Source organism: Chiloscyllium plagiosum, unplaced genomic scaffold (assembly GCF_037043375.1).
Source record: "Chiloscyllium plagiosum isolate Xiang-an unplaced genomic scaffold, Cpla_swu_hap1 HiC_scaffold_48, whole genome shotgun sequence".
NCBI classification, from domain to species: Eukaryota; Metazoa; Chordata; class Chondrichthyes; order Orectolobiformes; family Hemiscylliidae; genus Chiloscyllium; species Chiloscyllium plagiosum.
The window spans coordinates 15,356,983-15,366,286 of NW_028270186.1; the positions used below are offsets into that span (position 1 = coordinate 15,356,983).

Consider the following 9,304-nt stretch of genomic DNA (forward strand, 5'->3'; position numbering starts at 1 on the left):
TTACCATATCAGAACAGTTGATAGTTTTATTACGTTAAGTTTTCCAACAGTTAAGTTATTTTAAATGCCGTTTTATGTTTTAAGATACAGTGTTGAAATAAATTGTGTTTTGACCTATCGTATCGCATCTGGAACACAGCACTTCACGTTTCCCTTGAATGTAAGAAAAAGTTAGGGTCTAGGCTACCTTCTGAAAATACTTTCAGGGGGGTCTGCTCTGGTCTCTAACAGTGGGACTAAACTGGACTTACCATTCAAAGATTCAGGACAGGTTACAGCTCCTTCTGGTATTGTATGATGAGTGACAATCTGATCTGAATCCACGGTCACGAACACAGTTCCGCACGGTTTCATGTCGCAACCCCAAAACGGAGGACATTGAGTCAACACACATGGAACAGTTTTTTTTCTTCAGTTTATTCCAAGAATACCACAAGTATGAAATATTACACCGCTTCCCTCTGAAATACGCAGCACTGAACATGTCCGTATCTGTTCAGTGCACTCAGAGCCTGCAGTTTGAAATTCACCTCCGAAACACAGAAATGAAAGCAAAGTTCTGAAGGTCTGAAGGAAAAACAGGCTGCTTCCGTGGAGAAAGAAATACAGTTAATATTTTGAGTCTGGCCTGATCCTTCAGTTGTGAAGAACGGTCAGTGAGTCATACAGCACGGAAATAGGCCCTTCGGCCCAACCAGTCCGTGCTGAGCAGAATCCCAAACTAAACTAGGCTCGCCTGCCTGTTCCTGGCCCATCTCCCTCGAAACCTTTCCTGTTTCACGTCCTCAGCTTTTCGACTGTACCCACATCCAACACTCCCTCAGGACCTTCACTCCATCCACACACCACCCACTCGATAAACAATTTGCCGCATATGTCTTTTTAAAATGCCTCTGCTTAAAAATGTGCCCCCCACAGTCTGGAAGTGGGTGAAGACACCTCCCGTTAAACCTGTCTGTATCCCTCTTGATTTTATAAACCTCTCAACCTCCTATGCTCTCCTATCCAGCCTTTCTTTCGCACTCAAATCTTCCATACCCAGCAACATCCTGGTAAATCTCTTCTGAAGCCTCCCTCCCTCAATAATATCCTACCTATAACAGAACTGGACACAGTGCATCAGAAAAGGCCTCACCAACATCCCGTACAACTACAACATAACGTCCTGACTCCCGTACTCAAAGGACGGACCAGTGCAGGCAAGCATTCTAAATGCCTTTTTAACCAGTGTGGTGGTTGCAAACTTCAAAGAGTTCTGTACCTGAACCCCTTGAAACGTGAGCTCCAGTTCCCTCTCCGCAGATGCTGCCAGACCTGCCGAGTTTCTCCAGTTATTTCTGGTTTCCCTTCTCAAACAGAGAACCTGCTTTTTCTTTTCAATACATCTCTCATTTGGTCTAACCTCATTCAGGACGCGTTCCGAGTCACTGAGAAGGATTTCTGAAATACTTGGATGAGTCGGCTACTGGCGACGGAAGCCAAACGCCACAGAAGTTGGAAAACCCAGCTGGAAACAGGTCCGGAGCATCAGTTAACAGGCCACGTCACTCAGACTGAATGAAGACAGCATGAAAGCAAACTCTGAAAGCAAGTGACATTTGTCAAGGATTTAAAACGCACAGGGAGAGGAAGCATTGAAATGAAACAGCGACAACCCTGTGGAAAGAGACAAGAACAAAGCTCTGCATTTGCGTAGCGCCGTTCACCGTCCTGGGGACACTCGAAAGGACTGCACGACGAGGCGAAATCCCTTTGGGAAGGGCGCGTCAAATGAGACGACAGATGGGTTCACCTCCGCTTGACGGAGGGAGGGAGAGACACTCCGAGACATTCCCAGTCCCCCACGAGCAATCCCACCGCACAATTCTGTCTCCGGTTGAGCTGCGAGGGCAGACAAGGGGTGGACAGGGACCGGGTCAGTCCCTCGAGGGTGCGATCCAATTCTGTCCAGGGCAAGCAGTGATGAAAAGCTAACAAGCGCTGCAGTGGTCGTGGGAATGTTCGCTGAGCTGGTTTTGAGACATTTCGTCCCCTGTCCAGGTGAGATCTTGAGTGCTTTGACACCTCTTGTGAAGCGCTGCTATACTGTGTCTTCAGGAATTTATTCGGTTCTGTTCCTGCTGCGTCCGGCTTGTAGTGGTCGGTCTACTGGGCCCAGGTCAATTTCTAGAAACACGGCCCTCGTCCACAGACTTCACCAATAAACATATAGACCTGGACCTAATATACCGGCCACTACACCCAGAAGCAGCACAATGGACGGTAGCTCAGTGGTTAGCACTGCTGTCTCACAGCACCAAGGACCTGGGTTCGATTCCAGCCTCGGGGGTGACTGTCTGTGTGGAGTTTGCACATTCTCCCCATGGGTTTCCTCTTGGTGCTCTGGTTTCCTCCTAAGATGGGCGGGTCAGGGTGAATTGGCCGTGCTAAATTGCCCATCGTGTTGGGTGCGTGAGTCGGAGGGAAATGGGTCTGGGTGGGTTACTCTTTGGCGGGTCGGCGTGGACTTGTTGGGCCGAAGGGCCTGTAGGGGAATCTAATCAAAGACACAATAAACAGGAGGCTCCAAAGATGTCACCCAGACAGGGGACAAAACATCTGCAAATCAACTTGCGAGCTCGGCAAATAAGCCCACAAACGGCACCCGAGCCACAAATCTTCACACAAACCTCGAACCGTCTCGATAAATTCAGCACTGGAGGTGAGGCGTGCGAGCATTTAGAAGGCACAAGGGGTTGGACTCTTTCTGCGCTGCCTGGAGTCTATGATTCTATTTGATAAATTCTGATCGTTCTGAGGAGATTACAAACTTGGTGAACCTTGCGAACTCTCAGACTGAGTTAGGAAAAACCGACAGCCGTGGCGGCTCAGATTAGTGTGGGAAACCGTCAGGGGCCTCTTCCCCGGGAAAGGTGGACGGGGTGGCGATGCCCGCTCTCTTGGGTTGGCGCCGCTAAGCGCTGGTGTCGATCACCAGGTGTCTGTAGACGATGGTGCTCCCTTTGAAGCTGGAAGCCAGCACCAGGTGCACGCTGTGGATGGGCACCGCCTGAAACGCCCGGGGCGTGCGTACGCTCCAGTCCTGGAAGCGGCTGAAGCTCAGCTTCCCGGCGTCCCAGAGGTAGACGTGGGAGAAGGAGAAATCGCTCCCCAGCACCAGGTACTGCCAGTGTGCCACGCGGAAGGGCTGAGCGACCATGGAGCCCCTGGAGGGCAGGGCCTGGATCTCGGTGAAGCGCTGGCCCTCCCACTTCACCAGCTTGGAGTCGCCGATGAAACGGACCAAGCAGAGGTACAGGGCCTTGCCGAACTGGAAGTGCTTCACAGCGTGCACGTCCAACATGTCGGGGATTTCGGTCAGGTAGGTGAACTGCCGTTGCGACTTGCTCCACTGGTAGATGACCGGGGTCTGAGTGCTGCTGGCGAGGATCAGCTTGGGTTTGTTGTCCGTCTCGATGTACTCAGCGTCTGTGTCCCGGTGCCAGGGGTGGAGGGAATGGTGGGAATAGAATCCCACCTTGTTCCACTTGTAAACGGTGGTGGAGCCAGCCTTCGAACTGTCTGCAATCACAAAGTACCATTCGCCGTCGATGGTGAAGGTCTCAATGTCGTTGGGTTTCTGGATCCTGGCGGCGTCGATGTCCTGGATCCTGACGAATGTCCCCCCGTAGCCGTCCCACCGGTAGATGTGGGAGCCTCGGAACAACTGCGCCAGGACAATGTACAGCTGCCCGTCGATCACCAGCGGCTTGCAGTAGACCGCAGCGTGAGCTGTGGGGAACAAAACGCCGATTAGCCGGGGTTGTGCCTGGGCTGTGAGCCAGACCCGAACACGGCACAGGAAGTGATGCAATGCCATGTGATCCCGCTCGCACAGCCGTGTGGCAAGATGAAATGGCAGGAGATGGTTCTGAAACGAAATTAACATTGGCTTGCAGAGTGTGAAAACATTTGTCTGCAGTACAGCAAGAATATTATACAGAGTCATAGAGTCAGAGAGACGGACAGCGCGGAAACAGACCCTTCGGCCCAACTCGTCCAGATATCCCAACCCAATCTAGTCCCACCTGCCAGCACCCGGCCCATATCCCTCCAAACCCTTCCTATTCATATACCCACCCAAATGCCTCTTAAATGTTGCAATTGTACCAGCCTCTGAAATATAGAGAAATTACGGTTAAGAAAAGGCATCTTTTTATCCTCAGTTAATTCCTCATCTGTGCACACTCTCTTAAGGGGTGCTGCCCCGTGCAAACATTAAATGAGCGTCTCTCCTTCCTCAGAACGCGAATGAAATGTCTCCAAGGGCTCTGACCAATTCTGATGGATGCGGTTAAGGAAGCATCGATCTGGGTGCAGCGCAATGCGCGATGGCAACTGCTCTTCAACAAACCACGGAGAATGGTGAACACAGCCCAGCCCATCGCGCAAACCAGCCTTCCATCCATTGGCTCCACCTATACTTCCCACTGCCTCGGGAAAGCAGCCAACGTGGGACGGCACGGTGGCTCAGTGGTTAGCACTGCTGCCTCACAGCACCAAGGTCCCAGGTTCAATTCCAGCCTCGGGCGCCTGTCTGTGTGGAGTTTGCACGTTCTCCCCGTGTCTGCGTGCGTTTCCTCCGGTACCTCCCACAGTCCAAAGATGTGCAGTTCAGGTGAATTGGCTGTGCTAAATTGCCCGTTGTGCTCGGTGCATGAGTCAGAGGGAAATGGGTCTGGGTGGGTTACTCTTCGGAGGGTCGGTGTGGACTGGTTGGGCCGAAGGGTCTGTTTCAACACTGTAGGGGAACCTAATCTAAACATAATCAAAGACCCTTCCCACCCCATTGGGCAGAAGATATAAAAGTTTGCACTCACACACCAACAGGTTCAAGGACAACTCCTTCCCTGGTGTTGTTAGACCTACGAAAGGAGCTCTGAAATTTTAACTTTAATATTGACCTCCCTCCCTCTGCACCTTCTCTGCAGCAGTAACATTGTCTTCCTCGCTCTGTACTGTTCCCCTAATGCACTTTGTAAAGGATCGTCTACCCTGTACTGCACGCAGAAACAAAACCTTTCACTGTACCTCAGTACGTGACAATAGTATATCAAATCCAATCTTGCCCATCTTCAGAAAAGCAAAACAGTGCAGATGCGAGAGATCTGAACCCCTGTCCTGGGAGTGTTTGATGGGGACAGTGTAGAGAGAGCTTTACTCTGTATCTAACCCCGTGCTGTCCCTGTCCTGGGAGTGTTTGATGGGGACAGTGTAGCGAGAGCTTTACTCTGTATCTAACCCCGTGCTGTCCCTGTCCTGGGAGTGTTTGATGGGGATCAGTGTAGAGGGAGCTTTACTCTGTATCTAACCCCGTGCTGTCCCTGTCCTGGGAGTGTTTGATGGGGATCAATGTAGAGGGAGCTTTACTCTGTATCTAACCTCGTGCTGTCCCTGTCCTGGGAGTGTTTGATGGGGGACAGTGTAGAGAGAGCTTTACTCTGTATCTAACCCCGTGCTGTCCCTGTCCTGGGAGTGTTTGATGGGGACAGTGTAGAGAGAGCTTTACTCTGTATCTAACCCCGTGCTGTCCCTGTCCTGGGAGTGTTTGATGGGGATCAGTGTAGAGGGAGCTTTACTCTGTATCTAACCTCGTGCTGTCCCTGTCCTGGGAGTGTTTGATGGGGGACAGTGTAGAGAGAGCTTTACTCTGTATCTAACCTCATGCTGTCCCTGTCCTGGGAGTGTTTGATGGGGGACAGTGTACAGGGAGCTTTACTCTGTATCTAACCCAGTGCTGTCCCTGTCCTGGGAGTGTTTGATGGGGGACAGTGGAGAGAGAACTTTACTCTGTATCTAACCCCGTGCTGTCCCTGTCCTGGGAGTGTTTGATGGGGGACAGTGTAGAGAGAGCTTTACTCTATATCTAACCCCGTGCTGTCCCTGTCCTGGAAATGTTTGGCTGCACAAACTCACCAGGTCTGGCAGCCTCATTAGAAAAAGAGAGAGAGAGAGAGAGAGAAAAACACACAGTTACTGCCATCAGTTCGATGAGGATTGAGTGTCTAAGATGAATCATATTGGAGTGAAAGTCTGAGGAATGTTCGGGATATTAGGAACAGCCCTTGCATGCAGCAAGTTCAGCCCGTGATAGTCCACCTTCTGGTAACTGACATCCCATCAGCCTGGAGATATTAGACGAGTTGGGCCGTCAATAACAGTCCACCTTCAGACAACTGAGTGAAGATTCCTCAGGCTTACCAGAGATATTCGCCGATGTCCGGAAGATCATCTCGACGTGATCCCACACGAAGAAACTGCAGTTCCCACTGTTGGCCTGGGCAAAGGTTACAAAGAGGTCGTCGGCGTAAACGAAGGACTCGACGGACACGGCCTGGAAAGGCAAGGTTTGGTAAACGCTGAATTCTGGAAAGAAAAATTAAAAAAATAGCAGACGATTGTTGTTTGCAATATTCGATCAGAGCGTTACAATCTGAGAGGTCACTGTTATGTAGCGAGAGTATGTGCAGAGCTTCAGACTCAGAAATAACTCTTCTTCAGCAGCAGGAGGTCTCTGAAACTCAACTATAAAGCTCTCTCGACACTGTTTCCCCCATCAAACACTCCCAGGACCGGGACAGCACGGGGTTAGATACAGAGTAAAGCTCTCTCTACACTGTCCCCCATCAAACACACCCAGGACAGGGACAGCACGGGGTTAGATACAGAGTAAAGCTCTCTCTACACTGTCCCCCATCAAACACTCCCAGGACAGGGACAGCACGGGGTTAGATACAGAGTAAAGCTCTCTCTACACTGTCCCCCCATCAAACACTCCCAGGACAGGGACAGCACAGGGTTAGATACAGAGTAAAGCTCTCTCTACACTGTCCCCCATCAAACACTCCCAGGACAGGGACAGCACGGGGTTAGATACAGAGTAAAGCTCTCTCTATCCTGTCCCCCATCAAACACTCCCAGGACAGGGACAGCACGGGGTTAGATACAGAGTAAAACTCCCTCTATCCTGTCCCCACCAAATGTTTGAGGTGATTTTGAAAGCAGTCTCCAGTCGATGCTGGCTGTGAATTGTGCCTGTGTCTGCGTTCCCAGATTGAATTCATCAAAATGGCAGCCACGTTGCTGAATGGTTTAATCTTTCAAAGACAGAGTGTGGAATTGTTGACGGCTGTAAGGCCAGGGGAGAGTGAGCGAGCAGGATATGATCACCGAGTCTGCGAGTGTGCGTGGGCAGTGTGTTCAGTTCCGACCTGTCCTGATGCAGTCAAAGTCCTTCACTGGCAGGTGGGTCACCCTGACATTCTGGTATTTCATCGGGCTTGAACAGTACACTGGAGGGACTGACGTGTTGGTCAGCTGCAGCCATTCCATCAGCCATTTCACCTTACAATCACAATGGAAAGCATTCCCACGGAGATCCCTGCAAAGGAGCAAGAAGCACACATGTCACACTGTGCACCAAGTTCCCTTCAGTCCGAGTGAAGTGACGGGGAAACATGCTGACGCGACAGGCAATGAAGATGTCAGGTGGTACAATGACCTTCAAGGTGAGAGGGCTGGAGTACAGGAGCAGGGACATCTCGCTGCAATTGGACTGGGGAGAGATCAGACCTGGGGTTGTGTGTGTGTGTGTGTGTGTGTCTGAGTGTGTGTGTGTGTGTGTTTGTGCACACGTGTGTGTGTGCTCGTAAGAGTGTGTGTGTTTGAGTGCACGCATGTGTGTTCGCCTGAGTGAATGTATGTATGTGTGTCTGTGTAAATGTATGTATGTGTGTGTGTTTGTGTGTTTCTGTGTGTGTGCCTGTGTTTGTTCGCACACACACATGTGTGTTTGTGTGTTTGCATGGGTGTGTGTGTGCATCTGAACCTTGTGTGTGTGTCTGTGTTTACGCATTCACGTGTGTTTGCACGTGTGTGCGTGTGAACCTGAATGTTGCTGTGTGTGTGTGTGTGTGTCTGTGTGTACCTGAACCTTGCTCTGTCTGTGTGTATATGTACCTGAACCTTGCTCTGTGCGTGTGTATATGTACCTGAACATTGCTCTGTGCGTGTGTATATGTACCTGAACATTGCTCTGTGCGTGTGTATATGTACCTGAACCTTGCTCTGTGCGTGTGTATATGTACCTGAACATTGCTCTGTGCGTGTGTATATGTACCTGAACCTTGCTCTGTGCGTGTGTATATGTACCTGAACATTGCTCTGTGTGTGTACCTGAACCTTGCACTGTGTGTGTGTACCTGAACCTTGCTCTGTGTGTGTACCTGAACCTTGCTCTGTGTGTGTGTATATGTACCTGAACCTTGCTCTGTGTGTGTGTACCTGAACCTTGCTCTGTGTGTGTGTATATGTACCTGAACCTTGCTCTGTGTGTGTGTACCTGAACCTTGCTCTGTGTGTGTGTATATGTACCTGAACCTTGCTCTGTGTGTGTGTGTGTACCTGAACCTTGCTGTGTGTGTATATGTACCTGAACCTTGCTCTGTGTGTGTACCTGAACCTTGCTCTGTGTGTATATGTACCTGAACCTTGCTCTGTGTGTGTACCTGAACCTTGCACTGTGTGTGTGTACCTGAACCTTGCTCTGTGTGTGTACCTGAACCTTGCTCTGTGTGTATCTATCTTTGAGGAGAAAGTGAGGTCTGCAGATGCTGGAGATAAGAGCTGGAACTGTGTTGCTGGAAAAGCGCAGCAGGTCAGGCAGCATCCAGGGAACAGGAGAATCGACGTTTCGGGCATAAGCCCTTCCTGAAGAAGGGCTTATGCCCGAAACGTCGATTCTCCTGTTCCCTGGATTCTGCCTGACCTGCTGCGCTTTTCCAGCAACACATTTCCAGCTCTGTGTGTATATACCTGAACCTTGCTCTGTGTGTGTATGTGTACCTGAACCTTGCTCTGTGTGTGTGTGTGTGTACCTGAACCTTGCTCTGTGTGTGTGTGTATACCTGAACCTTGCTCTGTGTGTGTGTGTGTACCTGAACCTTGCTCTTTGTGTGTGCGTGTGTGTATACCTGAACCTTGCTCTGTGTGTGTGTATACCTGAACCTTGCTGTGTGTGTGAGTGTGTGTGTGTACCTGAACCTTGCTCTGTGTGTGTGTGTGTGTACCTGAACCTTGCTCTGTGTGTGTGTGTATACCTGAACCTTGCTCTGTGTGTGTGTGTGTGTACCTGAACCTTGCTCTGTGTGTGTGTGTATACCTGAACCTTGCTCTGTGTGTGTGTATACCTGAACCTTGCTCTGTGTGTGTGTGTGTATACCTGAACCTTGCTCTGTGTGTGTACCTGAACCTTGCTCTATGTGTG

At 50.4% G+C, this 9,304-nt stretch overlaps 1 protein-coding gene across 5 annotated transcripts in view; it reads right to left on the bottom strand.

The window, feature by feature from the left end:
• Window positions 1–376: 376 nt before the first annotated feature.
• The window catches only part of lgi3 (leucine-rich repeat LGI family, member 3), a 77,105-nt gene continuing 68,177 nt past the window's right edge, over window positions 377–9,304 (bottom strand). For 4 of the 5 annotated variants that reach the window (XM_087984438.1, XM_087984439.1, XM_087984437.1 and 1 more), the window contains exons 6-8: window positions 7,251–7,420; window positions 6,241–6,405; window positions 377–3,771 (exon numbers count right to left, since the gene is read on the bottom strand). In XM_087984438.1, coding sequence (XP_087840564.1) covers window positions 2,954–3,771; window positions 6,241–6,405; window positions 7,251–7,420 — 1,153 coding nt within the window. In that variant the 3' untranslated portion in view covers window positions 377–2,953. The remainder of the gene's footprint in view (window positions 3,772–6,240; window positions 6,406–7,250; window positions 7,421–9,304) is intronic. The other variant, XR_015754918.1, reaches the window with a different exon arrangement.